Below are 16,671 nucleotides of genomic sequence, written 5' to 3'. Positions count from 1 at the left end.
TTTTACCTTGTTTGTAATTTACAGAATAGAAATGCAGACAGGTGTTGTGAAGAGTCTGACAGGTTGCATGAGAGATGTTGTCATCAATAATCTACCCTTCATCCTGTCGTACCCAGGAGGTGACATACTGTATGGTGCCAATGTGGGTGAATGCGATAGCGATCCTTGCCATATGAATCCATGTTTGAATAATGGTACATGCGAGGCAGTCACCGCTACAGAATTTACATGCATGTGCATCAACAGCTTTATAGGTGAGTTGTGACTTTGAGATGGGAGTATGGGTGCAGTGTTTGTGGCATCTTTGATAGAGCCAATTAATGTGATAATGACCCATGCGTGATAAACCAATGAGTTAATAAATGGTACATGTGAGTACCAGTCAGAGACGTCACTCCGCATTTTGTTGGGCGTGGGCTCATATCGTAAGCATTCGCTCAAAGTGTACATCTGCTCACATTTATAAAGACACCACATGCAAAACAGCTACCTCAATAATGTTGATGTCACTGACTCGCCAAAAGTAAAATACTATACAGTATTTACTTGCTTGTGAATCTACAGCATTGTAGGCAGGTAATGAATGTAGGAGGAGGTTGGAAGGCATGGAACTCGCGAAAGTGAGGGTGGCATCTTATAAATCTTCTATTAGGGATAATGAGTAACCCATACCTTGTCAAATCATATGACTAATGGCTGGTAAGAAGTTGAACTGATCACTGTTATAGAATTCACTTTAACAAGGAGACAGTGATTTGTCCCCATTTAGTAGACTCAGGGACTATTTATTGGTAATATACGGTAACCATGGTCGTAATAGATTCAGGCTAGTTAGGGTTCTGCACTTGTGTCATACTTTATCTCTGAATGATGCTGAAATAGTTTATATCTTTAGCCATGATGTCAGGGATTTCTGTAAAGTGTACCGAGGAAATGTGGGCTTAGCTTAGTGTGTCATAAAAGTCTTTTCACTCTGTAAATTCACTGCCTATTTTATTACTGCATTCCCTACACAGGTCCATTATGTGGAGACGTCTTAGCAGATCAGTGTGAGGGTCATATGTGTCACCATGCAGCAATGTGTGTACCACTACCTGAAGGCAGCTACAGGTGTGATTGCCCTAAGGGAAGGAAAGGAACCCTCTGTGATAAGGGTAAGTGTGCATTATGGGTAGAGGGGAAACCAGGCATGACTAAGGTATGAATTGTGAACATTGAATATGTTATATATGAATACATTATAAGGATCTTGGATCAAGTCAAGAATATTGTACAATTTTTGTTTTGTATACATTTTATAGATACTCCTTTTCAGGCTTAACCAGGTAAACTTCATGTTTTTCCCCTCTCTCCTGAAACATGTACAAAAGTATAATAAAAGGCAGCTTATAAAATCAGGTAGGTCCTGAGGCTCAAAAACTTGTGGAAATTGGTGCTGAGCCAGTGCAGTAAAATAGACACAAGACCTGTGGCAGAGTGCAAGTTACCCGATTGGGGGAAGGGCCTTGGACTGATTGAGGGATACTGGGTCACTTTTGGTAATCTTTTTATAGAATTTGTCAAATATGTATTCTGATGGGTGAAGACATATGCCCCCAAGACCCTATGACACAATGCCACTGTACATGCCTGGTATTCAACACATTGATACTGTTATTTCCCATTTTCCTTCCAGTAATTGAGGTCGAGTTCATCCCAGCATTTGAAGGCACCTCATTTATTGAATTACCATCAATAGAAGGTCCCGATACTATCACAGTGGAGATGGAATTCCTCACGAAAGCTGAAAATGGTATGCTGTTCTACAATGGAGACAATAAGGAGATTGACGGAGATTTTATCTCGCTCAATCTTAAAGATGGATTCTTGGAATACAGATATGATTTGGGATCAGGCCCGGCTGAAATCAGGTAAAGGATTGTATGCAACTAGTTGTAAAATTAAAAATAAATATCTTAGAATTTTGAGATTTTTTTTTGTAGTATATCAGCAAATATATGCCAATCCACTGTTGGATGTAGCCCTCCTCATGATCACTCCATACCTTTCTATCTACTGCTACTCTTGCCCATGTTGTATCAATATATGATGTTATCATCTCTCCACCTCCTCTTCTGTCTACCTCTTCTTCTTATTCGCATTCTAACAATCTCTTTGTCCATCTGAAGAGGCTTCCAATCAAAAGCGTGAGGCAACCAATCTGAAAGAGTCTGTCGTCGCTGAAATTCAGTTTGAGTTATGTGCCAGAAGAAGGTCAAAAGATGTCAAATTCCTTGGTATTTTGTTATTTAAGCCATTTGAAAATTATCACATTTTATTTATAAAATATTATATTGCATTTCAGAGGGTAAAATTAAAATTAATTGTTGCAACAGATTACTCATTTTGCTTTATAGCATCACATTTTCTGGTTTTTTTTTAATGAAAATAGAATGGTGTCAAATCGGTCCAGATTAGTGTGACACTTTTAACCCCATAAGAACTACCTGACGATTGGCCAAAAGAAGTTTTCATTATCAATTGGCCCAATCAGCAACATTGTTAGAATAATTTCACCACACAAAAAAATTGGGGTGAATTATTTGCAAAGCTCCATTCTGATTGGTGATTAAAGTGAAAATATCATGTAATTGACCAATCAGAGGCAATGTTAGATCGGCAGGTAGTGCTCAGGGGGTTAAACAAGAACATCTGTTCACCCCACCACACCCATTCCCCACACACACATACACCAACACCCCAACCACATCCACATGCCTGCGTTGTTGTTAATATCAATTATTTGAAACAAGTTTGTTATTTAATTTGTGTCATATTTTGTCATAGATTAGGCTCTGTAGACTAGAATGTGATGTTTGTATGTTGCCTAATTCCATACAGATCAGTGTGAACCATTACTAGCCTTGGAAAGAGAAGTAATAAATACTGAGAACTTGCATGCAGCATCTCACTTAGCATTGACTATGGTTTGAATATGATGTATATGGGATTTTCATACAGCAAAATTTGAAAGCATGCTTAAATTAACTATCAAGATTCAATATTGACTAGCCTGATCAGAGTATAAGCCTATTTTTTGAAGTACCACCATGCCTCCATTTAGTTACAAAACAGCATTAGAAAAATCTTTTCAACTTTCTTTTATTGAACTTTGTTTTACCTCAAGTTTGATAGCGACGTTGGTGTGTGGTTCGCTGATCGCATGTGCTAGATTAAGCTTGCGGAGTATAGGCCCTACACACAAGGGCAGTTTCAGTAGGTTTATCATGCAACTACATAAAAACACATGGGCTTGGGGTGCAACCACATAAATACAGTAACATCACTACCATATTGAGGTGACTCAAAGTGTTGTTAGGTATCATGTCTTTGATCATGGTGATCTTGGTAAGAAAGTATCCCAAGTCTCCTACGCTAATTGCAGTAAGTGTAATGTTTGTATTACACAAGAAAGACTCGACTTACACTGCCAGATGGTTATTGCTGCCGACCCTCTGGGGGGGGTAGCCGACCCCAGAGGTACACTGCTGCCCAGCCTCTTTATGGTTACTCTAGAGTATGTGTGAGTCCAGAATGTGTACTATACCCACATAGGTACTGTAAAGTACCAATGAAGTTACCAGTTACCAGTGTACCTCGGGGGAGCTGCAGCAATAGGAATCTTGAAATGTAAAAATGAATGTATGCATGTAAGCATTATGCCTGTTGCAAGGCCTGAACAAAGTGCATCATGATTGATTCCCATACATTGACCACAGCTGAATTAAGCTTATTCTTTTCATGGATGTTTATTTCTTGCATGTCTACAGGAGTTTGAACAGAGTATCACAGAAAGAATGGCATACAGTAGAGGTCACCAGAGTTGGCAAGGATGGATTGATGGTTATTGATGGAGAAGAGGCATCAACTGTCAGCGGAGAATCACAGGTAAAATGTTTGAAGTAATAAGAGGTACAGGTGTCATCACTGTTTGTCAACATGACATTACATCAACTTGATGGCCCATTTTGTTCACCCGTTCATTATTTAACAAAAATTGATTAAAAACAATTCAAAAATGTGCATTTGAAGACTAAGGTGATACTCACATTTTACCATCTTTAGCTTGCTTAATAAGGGAACAAACCAAAAGTTTGATGACGTCCTATAAACAAAAGCCCTTTGTTAGGGGGGGGTCAAAAAGCTTTAAGAGTAACTATTTAATCACAGTGGCCTTTCCATCTTTTTGATGTCTACACCACAGTGTTCAAAATATGCCTCAAAAAGTTACAGGCCAGCCAGGCTTGACCTTAAAAAGTTCAGCTGACCGGCCCTATTTCGAACGCTGGTCTACACTATTGCTGCTGAAGAAACTTCTATGACTTTAAAACTAATGAAATATTGACCATTTATTGTTCTCAGGGTTCATCATCAAACTTAAACTTGGAGACCAATTTCTTCCTTGGTGGTACCAATAATTTCACACAGTTATCCCGGAAGGCTGGCATCACAGATGGCTTCCAGGGAGCAATTAAAATGGTAAGCATTGTAGGCTCTTAACCTCTTATTGTCTCTCTTCACCCAGGTGTATAAATGGGTACCGGTGTAATATAGTGCTGGTAAGGTAAAACAGACTAAAGCAGTATGCAGACTCTTTATTAGATGTACAATATTGTATGTAACATATCTACGTTATTTAATCTATTGCCATTATATTTTCAGTAATGTTTAAGTTCTAACGAATGTTTGATGACGTAAAATCGATAATATATATCTACCAGATATTATTCGTAACATATTATCAATTTTACGTCATCAAACATTCATTAGAACTTAAACATTACTGGAAATAGAATGGCAATAGATTAAATAATGTAGATATGTTACATACAATATTGTACGTCTAATACTCGGAGTCTGCATACTGCTTTATTGTGTGGGAGGATTTGGCTCAAACACCAAGGAAAAAGAGATGGACACTTTCGCATGTGAGCATTGCTCCAACATGTAGTTATAATGAAGAGGTCATGTGATCTACCAGCAGGTTGTGCTCGTTATTTTGCATGAAATACAAATTTCAAAATTATACAATTTCATGACCATATGTGGAATCGGCATGAAAATTGCATTAAAATGAGTACAAACAAGCCCAGTATTGATTCAATGGTTCTTGAGATAGCTCTTGATATTTTGAGAAAATATCTCAAAACTTTGAATTTTTATCTTAAATTCTATGGCCAGCATTAACTATAACAATTACCTGATTATTTTAGCTTGCCATCAACAACCGGGAGATATATGACTTTGTGAGTCGTGCCATCAACCAGATCAACATAGTGGAATACGTGGATGAAGTCTGTATCAGCCAACCATGTCTGGAGACGTACAACTGCCGTGCTGTTGGCGAAGGATACGAATGCGTTTGCCCCGATACCTATTTTGATCTCGGTAACCAATGCATACCTGAGGAGGGAGGAAGTGGAGACGGAGGAAGCGGAGGTAAAATTCACATGCACGCTTTTACGCATACAAACCAAAAAGGAAACATGACAAACCTCGCTTTTTTTGCATGAACCGAATTTTTGTTACCTAACATCCAAATTTGAGAATAATACACAAAATAGATGTGTTAATCAGTCACCTTAGATCGTGTTCATGTTGGTTTTTATTATTTTGTCATTTATGTTTTGGAAATAAACATTTTTGTGTCAATACATTAACAATCACGAGCTGAAAATATACATTTTGTGTGTTAGCAGCTCAACAATGTTTTCAACACCTTTTGTGATTTTGAAATTTGTTAATTGTACACAGTGCTTAACTAAAAAAGAGAAGTCGTAGTAGAAAGTTTTTGTTTGGACGTAACCCTGTAAAAGCACGCACAAATCTTTTTGTTTGTTTGAAAAGGTAGCAAGTAACATTTTGATTATCAAAAGAGGCTCTCTTTTGACAATTCTCATCCTTTGTGGTCTAATTTTATGGGAAACTTCAAAAAGTTACCTTCAGCTGGTTTACAATGAACTCACAAACGCCCAGTTTCACTAAGTGCTACACCTGATCTGAAGTTTGATTTTAATGGACTAAGCCAGTTGAAATCCATACACAGCCTGTAGAAGACATGATCTTGATCTTGATTTTGATCTTGATTTCAAATGTAGTCATCCATTCGGGTAACTCCATTTGAAATTCACACTCCCAGTGTGGAAGATTAAGGCCATGTTTTCCATAATGTCATATCTACCATAGGGGGTGTATGGAGTTCAACTGGAATAGCCCAGTAAGGGATAACGGCTGATAAATTAAGCTTAAGATCAGTTATATGACTTTATGAAATGGGCTCTAGGTCTGATATTTCTGTTTGAAGAAAAAAAACACTACCCAGCCTATGGTTAGCTTTTGAAGCCATTTTCCCCATTTTATAGCATGTTTTAATGATATGACCATTTTTTATATTCAACCTCTCGTCATTATCTGCATGTGGTATCATCCATTCATCCAATCTCAGATTTGGCATTTCATTACAATTAGATTTTTATATATTTCTATGATCTTATTCAAGTGTGTTTTAACTGGTTCTATGGTTATTACATATCTCTTGTCATTTTGTTTGTATTGTTATTTTTACATCATATGCTGCACTATGTACCATCAGGTAGTAAACAAAAGTAAAGTTTCATTTCTGCGGTGATTTACAAAAAAAACGTAGATTATAAATGCTGCCAAACTGCTAGTGCTAAAATCTGATGCCTCCGCAAACTTTTAGAGTTTACCAATTGATCTTTCATCCTATTAAAGGAGCCCCACTAAATCATGCCATCATGTTAGCATGTTTTCATGAGTAACACCTAATCTGAAAAAGTCTACTTGTTTTCGGACAACATATTTTTTGTGTGTTGTTTATTTGAAAAAACTGCTCCACTACTTTGCAGATATGCCTACAGAGTTTTTGCCTGTTACATCAAGTGCAGCATCTCCGTCGGAATTAAAGACAACATCATCAGATTTTTTGAAAACCACAGCAGGTTTAAAGACAACAGATTTGAGAACTACTCTGTCACTTTTAATGACAACCACAATGCCATATGTGGAAAGAACTACTTCTCCAGAATATATAGCAACTACAGCACTGGAGGCAACAACAATGTCCGATTTAAAAACAACGACATTGTCAGAATTAAAAACAACGACATTGTCAGAATTAAAACAACGACATTGTCAGAATTAAAAACAACAATGTCAGATGTTGAGAAAACAACTTTTACAGATTTAAAAACAACTGAGCAAATGAGAACTACTCCCACAGAGGCGATGATTCCAACACCGTCTAAAATTAAAATGGGGACTCGAGCAAAGATAGAGGGTTCATCCCCTGAGCCAACTGTTGAGGCAACTAGCCTTCCATGCAATTGTACTAATGGTACAACGGGAACTATGGTTACGGGGATGACGACAGACGCAAGTGGTGCTACTACGCAACTGGAACAGGTGAACACAACTAGTACAGAGTTCCCAACAGATGGGGCTGATAACAGCACAAAGTGCAAATGTGGGAAAGCGCCACCTGATTTTGCATTGCGGAGTTCCCACAGCGTAAGTCTGGGATGCTACGTGGCGCTGCGAGCGTCTCTAACCTCACACACAGAGACTTAAGTTTGTTGACCTCCCACACTGTAATGGGTTCTACACAATGGCACCAGCATTTGATACTCGTCAGTAGAATGTATACAGCTGACATGCTCTAGGGTGTCACCAGAGGCGGGCGGGTGGGGCACTGGCCTTTAATGGGAAAAAACAGCTAAATCAAGTCAAGGAGAGAATGAATTGTGGTAAATTAGCACTTTTTACCAAATTCCCATTGCCCACATATTAAATATTCTTGATAATTGGCCATTGCATCTCAAAATAGATTTCACTAGCTACAATCCTGGTTACCAGAGTTGTATGAGGTCAGTATAGGAGCACATTCACCATTGTATGAGGGGTCATAGGACTTTGTCTTTGTAGGTGAGAGTAGGGATTTTTGCAGCGGAGATAGAGAATGCCTTTCCCCCACACACTTCCATAGAAAATCCTTGCAATTCACAACCCTCTATAATCTCACATTGCATGTTTGCTTTGCAAATCAAACTAAACAATACACAAAAACAAGTCCATACTACTTTGAGGGGTCATAATGTTTGATACAATTGATTAAATAAAGTAAAATTGGTAAGAAAGTGTGAAGAACTTTGTTAGCTACATGATACCTTGCTTGTTTCAAAAGAATTTGAAGTCTTACTGATTTTACAAAAATCGGTGCAATTTGGAAAGTTGCAATTCAAACGGATTGCCGGCTGTAAATTTGCTAAGCTTTGAATGTCGCACTCATCTCAAGTGAGCGGCGGTCATTGTGTGTCATAGATCGGTAAAATTCACCACACTGACCGCGGTCTTTTCAAATGGTAGAAGTTTGTGCATGGTCAATACCCATCAAATCATATTCTGTAGCAGACGTTCCAACTTTTGAAATCGCATCGATTTTAATAAAATCATTAAAATTTGGAAGTTATCAAATTCTTTTAATACAAGTGAGGTACCACACTGTAGCTAACAACATTTTTCAATCATTCCTACCAATTTTACTTTATTTAATCAATTATATGAAAAATTATAACTACTCAATGAAGTGAGGACTTTCTTTTTGTGTTGAATTTACCATTTATCACACAAAGATATAGATATGACATCACATTAACTAATCTCATTAATTGTCAAAACTCATATTTTATAGTTATATTTGATCAAGTGAGTTATTTATTGTCATGGTTTGGTTGTAATTATATTACAGCAGTTATTACACATACACAGGAAAAAATTAAGTCAAAAATATTTTGTTTTGATATGAACGAAGCAAGCAAGACACCTCCAAGTCCTAAACCATTTATTGAAGATTTATTCATTATTTCGCCAGTTTTTGCCAGAATTTTCTATGGATTTGTAACGGCAAGGCATTTTCTTCTAATAAGGAAAATTTTATCCCACCCATGAATAGGACTAGCCTGAAAACAGTGATTTAAGATGGTGGCTGAGAGTAAGCAATTGGGCAACAGGAAAGGTACAACAATATGGCAACTCTACAAGATTCTAAGTTATTGCATTTCCATATTTTCAGTTTTGACGTTTTTATTTTTTGTAACATTTGAAAAAATTTGTTCATAAATCTAACTATTTGACATTTAATATCACATTTTGAAATGTAGACCATTTGAAATTCATAAGTCTCCTTGAAATGAAATATGAATGAAAATGTTAGTTAAACTTCATTCCTACCATAAAATATATTAAGACACAAAGTGGCTAACCATCTTAAATCAGATTGTTTTCTTTTTTTTTAGGAAAACGTTATATTAAGGTGTTACATCATTTTTGACCTTTAGCCCTTTAATAACAACCAAGAATCAATATAATCATTATGAATTTTGGCAGAAATGCCTATATTGATTTGTCACTTTGTAAGATTCATGTTACGCATGAATTTTCTTGAATCAGAGGGCAGGGGATCAGACCATAGAGAGCCAGATTGCATCATATCAATTATAGTCGATCTCATCTCAAGTTTAAACACCATGTTGGATTTTGTAGTACTAGATCAGTGTGTTTATGCGGTTATGTCGCCAGTGTAAGGGCAAATCGCCCTTCTACACGTGTGTATACGCTTTGCAGGATTAGGTTAGCGCACACGATTCAAATCTGCTACTACAAAATCCAACATGGCGTTACTCTTGAACTTGGAATGAGACAGACTATAGTTCAGCGTGATCAGTGGCAGCGCCAGGAAATATTTTTCGGGGGGCATTAGGGGGGCAAAGTGAATTTCAGTGGGGGAAAAATCAACAAATGTTGCGCAAAATTACCGCAAAAAGTGGAAATTTTCATAATTTTGGGTTTTTTCAGGGGGGGCAAGAGTTCTGACGGGGGCATTTTCCCTCCGTGGCGCTGCCAATGAGCGTGATAAGTGAGCAAAAGAGGGTGACATACAAGGTTAATGCTGTCAACTGATTCAAGAGACTTCATGAGTAACATGAATTTAACAAAGTGATAAATCGATATTTGGCATTCTGACAAACTCATAACGATATATATTGCAAAGTTTCCGGAAACAACACTACACTGCAAAGTGAGCTTTTTTTATCAAATTGTCCCGTAAATTTACTTCAATCGCAGGCACACTACTTGCACTATGCAGTTTTTGCTGTGTGCACGTATAGGAAAAAAACAGGGGTGTTACTCTGTGGCATAGTTGCACATACGCACGTCTGTGTCATATGTTCGTTTGTTATCATTTTCCTGTGTTGAAGACTTTTTGTTTTCCGTAAGAATGCCTGCATGGTTTAAAGGATGATGCTATAAAAAGAATAGCGCACAGAAAATGGTAGATAGGGTCCTTGACTTGTAAGTATGAATTGAATTATCAGATCGTTTGGCATGCATGATCGCCCACAATTAGTGCTCAACCGATATGACATTTGTCTACCGATCTGATATCGGATATCAATTTCATAATATTGGCCGATATCCAATCCGATATTGGTAAAAAAAAATTTATTTTACATTTTTTTCAAACATTTTTTAAACATTTTTTTTTACCGATATCCGATCCAAAACCGATATTGCAAATATCGGGCCGATACGATATCTGATCCGATGATTGGTTGAGCCCTACCCACAATGGACTATTCCAGTTGAAATCCACACACCCCCTATGGAAGACAGGACCTTAATCGACCACACAGGGAGTGTGAATTTCAAATGGGGTTACCATTCCAATTGATTCCAATTGAAATTTACACCCCCCTATGTTGGAGAATGAAGTAATGTCTTTTATAGGACGGATAGCAACTTGAATAGCCCAATATGTCCGGATATGTTACTTTTGTTCCCCTGTTCCTGGAGGTTTTATAATAAGTCCCGGCCTGCCCTCTCTGCATGAAATGAATGTAGCTGTATACATGTAGCAGTTAAGCTGTATAGTTCAAATATTTAAGCTGGAATGGATGTTGCAAAATAAGCTGCCTGTCGTTATTTTTTGATAATATTGAATACGTTTAGCTAGTTTGTTAAGCACAAAGATGTAGCTGTATGTTTTTCCACCTTTCCAGCAATCTTGAAAATGCAATTATGCAAATCGGAATCTGTTTGTAAAGTGCACAATGCCTCGTCAATTAATTGCCTATGCAGCTCTGCTAGGAATACTCGGCCTTTCTTGCTCAAAATTCTGCACCTTTTGTATTATCTTTGTCAATATTGTCAAATTTCGCTATCAAATGCCTACAATTCTTTCTCGCTCACTTTGTTGTGTTGTGCTGCACAATTTGCTTCAAGTAACTGGAAATTTAAATAAACTTAATTTAAAGAATAGTTAAATTTTTAAAACCTTATTGAACATGACAATGTATGATATAAAATAAGAATGTATAAATCATTATGTACTAAATCATTATTAAAATAAATCATGCCCAATCGAACACTCGATTTATCACCATTGCAGATTCAATTAGATTGCCAACATCATTTCCCTACCTATATTCAACACTCCCCTACCCATATACAACATTGTCCCAACCCTCGTCCCTCACACAACATTCCCCCTACCCTAGCGCAACTCCCTGTTTGCCGTTCATATTTAGATCATCGTCATTAAAATAAAGCATGTTGTTCGTGAATCGACCCGACCCCCATTGTCATGAAATCTGCATACATCATTTGTCTAAATATTCTTACACATATTTATATTATACTAATCAGAAACATTTGCAGTATCAAAAACCTGCTAAGTATTAATTATATCCAACACTTTTCAAAATGTAATAATAGAACATTCTCCAAATATAACTAAACCCCAAGTAATACAACAATTTGAAAGTGCCAAGTCTGTAACTCATAATAATAGTATAACTAATTTTAATTCACAACAGATTAACTATAAATTGATTACTGATTGAAAAATTATTCATGATTTTAATAAAAAACCGTGTTCTTAGAATATGCATGTGTGCATTGAGCCTGTTCCGTATAATGACATTAGAGCATTTTATGTGCATTGAGCCTTCATTACCCCAACCTTTAAAAGTTGGTCCGTAGTTATAGACCATTTGCAAGCCGTTATTACCCCAAACCTTCATGACTTGTTCAGTAGATAGACCATTTTGCTGTGAATGCTTGCGGCTAGATGCATTTAGTGTTTCTAGTATGTTATGTAATTGAGATTACAACATAATGTAGTGATGACGAAAATAGAGATAGAAAATAATGTTAGTTAAATTACTAAGTTACTATAAGTATGTGTGGAGTTCGATTTTGATCATGTTTGAAGTGTATATGCATACATAGAAGTAATACAGCTAATATTTTAAGTTCTGGCTAGAGCTGCCATTTTAGTTGGATACAGTGATATTTATTAGCATTCAGAGATTTTCAGTTCCAATTTCCAATGCTCTTTTGTATATTTTATTTGGAATACAAAAGTTTTGCAAATTTACTTAAAATGAAACAGTAACGGTATTTTAACAATGTATCATTTGTCACTTTACATAATTTTTAATAAAAATGTGATGATGGATAATATTTTGTTATTGACAATCTCTGCAATTGAAAGGCTTAGAATATGGTGTTTCTAGAAGTATTTTTAAAGTATTTCTAGAAGTAATACTTACAATAGATTTTTCTTTCCAGTCGTCACAGGAATTGAATGCTAGCACTTTTATTCAACAGACTGGACAAGAGACTACCGCTAACATTACTTTCACTTTGTATATACCTTATAACCATAGTTTTGACTTTTTAATTATTTCTCTGCACATTCTATATTACCATATTTCTCCCGTGTGTTTGTAGCTTTGACAAAATATTAATCATCATGAAATATCCTTATTAATCAAATCTAACCAAGCCGTATTTATCTCCAGGAGCCTACGAGCTGCATATAACCGATTATTCATATTGACCGTGTGCCATTTTGTATCGCTTTTTATTTTCTATCCACGCAGGGAGTTTTATGGCCGCTCGTCTTGCCCCACCCATGGGGAAACGGATAGGGATAGGTAGGGGTGCTCCGCCAACAAAAGGAAAAACATAAATAAATAGATATAAATCCAAAGGCAAAATAAATAAAGCCAATGACTTACAGTGCTAGCACACTTATTTTGCACTGCAATCCCATCTTGCACAGGTGTTGGTAGGGTATTGATATGATGATTGAGGTGAATGACTATTACATGGGGTCATGTGACACCAATTTGCACAAGGGAGTTGTGGGATATTGTTTGTTGTGATGGTGATGGAAGGATGAGTGTGGTGTATAATCTGGTAATAGGGTGATTTTTTTGATGCAATAAAGAGCAAAATTGAGACCAAAATAGGATTTGATGTTAGCTTTCAGTGTTTAGGTGTAGGTTCATATGCTATCATGTGCATGCAGTACAATCGTAAGACTTCAAACTGCTCTGAGGCACAAGTCGGATGACTTTAACGCATAACTTGATGACTCTGAAGCATAATCAATGACTCTGAAGCATAATTCAATGACTCTGGAGCATAACTTAATGACTCTAAAGCATACGTTGATGACTCTGAAGCATAACTCAATGGCTCTAGAGCATAACTTAATGACTCTGAAACATACGTTGATGACTCTGAAGCATAACTTGATGACTCTAAAGCAATAACTTGGTGACTCTTAGGCATAACTTGATGACTCTGAAGCATAACTCTGACTCTAAAGCTTAACTCAATGGCTCATGCCTACTTTCATCCGTCAGTTCTCTTGTAAATGTAGGGTTTTAAATGTTGCATTGGTTGACCACCACCATTTTTTTGGAATATAACAAAAAAAAATGAACCGGAAAGTTCTAATACCAACACCATGTAAATGATGGAATTACGATTTCCTTAGAAAGTTGCAAGGATACGCACATACACACACACAAACGTAGTAGATGTGTATGAGTACCAAGTAGAAAGTTCAGATGGATTGCAGTTGATCCTTTGTGTAAGGTGTTTATTTTTACCCTATGAGAACTACCTATCTATTGGTCAAAAAGAAGTTTTCATTGTCAAATAGACCAATCAGCAACATTGTTAGAATAATTTCACCACGCAAAAAAAATTATTTATAAAGCTCCATTCTGATTGGTGATTTAAGTGAAGATATCATGCAAATGACCAATCAGAGTTAATGTTAGATCAGCAGGTAGTTCTCAGGGGGTTAACCAATAACAAATTTTATGTCATGTCTTTGTTGTCATATAATAATGGGATTTAAGCCTGACGTATTTAATGTTTTCAAACTATAATCTCAAATCTGAATTTCTATATTGTGCTTTCATTCTGGGATATAAGCTTTTGTGTTTTCACATGCTAATTTTAAAGCTGACATTCAAGACTTTGGTTTCAAAATGTGAACCTAATCTTATCACAAATTATTTTCATCTTCAGTTCTGTACCTTCAAGATAATATCTATCAATTTCACAACTTTCATTGTGGGACTTTGTGCTTTTAATATCAACTACATAATACTTAAATATGGAATCAAGAAACTGAAAATTGTACATTTTATGGAAACTGTGATCTCTTTTTGACATGAACTTTGATCTCTGAGTTGTTACCTTGGTAACTATTATTTGTTATTGCTGCAAATGTTCATAATAGTTCTTGCAAATATTTGCATAATTAGTGCTAAAACAGGTCACTTGTGTTATTCAAAATGTACTCGTTCAGAATTTGAAACTTTTTGAAATAATCCTATTCGTTTTTCTAATCATGTGTTTTCTATATATTATGCTAAAAATATGCTAAAAACTCAAAAATCAAAATTCTTGGCCTATGTTAACACCTACACCTTACACAAAGGATCTTTTAAGAGTGCGTAACAGACAAATTGTAACTCGTTTAATCAATTCAATGTTTTTTACTACACAGATTTTGTGATTAACCTATGTAATAATAACGTCCTCACTTGGGTTTAGCAAGTAGCATGCACTGTAACAAACTATGAATTTAGGGTTATAATTATCACTTGTTGAATTCGAACTGATGCAGCATTGATGAGCAGACTGTTGCAGATTTCTGTAAGATAAAGTGGATGTTGAAACATGGGTTGTTATATTATTTGGTTGCATTTGAGATTTATCAGGCAGTGATATGCTCTTAGAGAAAAGGATTCTAAGGAGAACTTAATATAGTTCTTGCTTCTTGATTTGTCCTGTATGCAGAACCTTATATGGTTCTACAGAGAACAAACAAATTTCTGGAAAGGCAAGAAAGAACTATTTTTATACCTGAAAAGTTCTTGAAAGGTCAGAAATAACCAAAAAAGTTCTGTAAAATCCGGAAAGAACCATTTTGGGGTTCTTTCAGTTGTCAAGAACTCTTTACACTTTAAGGTTCTACATACAGCAGAATCAAGAACCTATAAAATGGCAAGTCTAATAACTTGTTTGATGTTATGGCACTGGTAACAAGAGTCCTACATAAGTCATTTTTGGAGGTAGTTGAATTTGGAAACCATGTCACTGCGTTAATTAGAATTTCAGAAATACCACAAGGGTATCCATGGCTCAATTAGAAGTTATAAAAACTGGATAGGAATTAGTTTGTCATTTGCAGTGCTCAGCCCAAGGTGTAATGTTGTTGACAAAGCAAAGTGCAACACCTGTGTTGCCCCGCCGCCATGCGCAAATCTGTTCATGTTGCGGCAAGCTGCGAACAATTTTTGCGCATAACTTAACAAGCAACCTTCCCAAAGTGTGACAAGCTGCGAAACAATTTTTGTGCATAACTTGACAAGCAACCCTCAGAGTGTGACAAAATCAGAATTCAATGTGTATTGATTACAACGTCACTACCCTAACCCATGCCCAATCAGTGTTGCTAAAAATCATGGCTAGGCGGCCATCTTGGTTTCGTAAAATGGCCGCCAATTTCTAAGGTTGTGAAATTGGCAGCCATCTTACTCTGCAAAACCATTTGAAATGAGCGTCTGTGTTTGTTTTCAATGGCAACCAATTTATTGTGTGAAATTGGTAGCCATCTTGTTTTGTGAAATCAAGTCCTTAAAACAAGTATTTACTAAAAAAAGAAATGATAAATAATTTTACATGAATAAAGTTGGAAATTATTGTTCTTCGGTTTTGCCAAAGGAAATGCTGATGTATTGTACCATAAGATCACAGGAACTTCAGTAAAGCAGTTTGTGTTTCAGTGGTAATCTCCAGAATTTCTGTGGCCTGTATTTGGTAACCTTTTACCCGATATGTGAAGATATCATGAAGGCCATTGCAGAGAGTGCATTAGAAAATGCGATGCTTAAAATTTTTTTGAAAAAGTACTTTAAGGGCATTTTCAGTTGACTTATTTGAAAAAAATTTTGTAGTTCCTTTGAACAACCAATGAGAATTTGAGGCTCAAAATTCAAGGCTCTTCATCCTTAGAAACATTTCATCATTTATTGAGTTATAATAATAACTGTTTGAATTAGATGGTGTTTGATTTTAGAAGTTAAAACTATCAACTCTACAGTGCCCACTTTGTACATACCTAAAGACCCATTTACATAGAGATGTATTCATTTAAGTTGGACTGGTAATCTAGAGATGATGTTAATTTTTTTATTTTCTCATTTTGATCGATGTTTGGCTTTCCATTTGCACTCTTAT

The 16,671-nt window shown here is 36.2% G+C and overlaps 1 protein-coding gene across 1 annotated transcript in view; it reads left to right on the top strand.

Annotated features, from left to right (window-relative positions):
- Positions 1 to 16,671, top strand: part of LOC140157844 (agrin-like) — a 338,313-nt gene that overhangs the window by 314,385 nt on the left and 7,257 nt on the right. Inside the window, 9 exon segments of the mRNA XM_072181092.1 lie at positions 25 to 254; positions 1,017 to 1,154; positions 1,676 to 1,910; positions 3,810 to 3,927; positions 4,402 to 4,518; positions 5,253 to 5,478; positions 6,909 to 7,201; positions 7,560 to 7,569; positions 13,005 to 13,058. Coding sequence (XP_072037193.1) covers positions 25 to 254; positions 1,017 to 1,154; positions 1,676 to 1,910; positions 3,810 to 3,927; positions 4,402 to 4,518; positions 5,253 to 5,478; positions 6,909 to 7,201; positions 7,560 to 7,569; positions 13,005 to 13,058 — 1,421 coding nt within the window.

This window comes from Amphiura filiformis, chromosome 7 (assembly GCF_039555335.1).
Source record: "Amphiura filiformis chromosome 7, Afil_fr2py, whole genome shotgun sequence".
NCBI classification, from domain to species: domain Eukaryota; kingdom Metazoa; phylum Echinodermata; class Ophiuroidea; order Amphilepidida; family Amphiuridae; genus Amphiura; species Amphiura filiformis.
The sequence above is the reverse complement of the archived record's forward strand: the minus strand, read 5'-3'. Positions and strand labels throughout refer to the sequence as shown.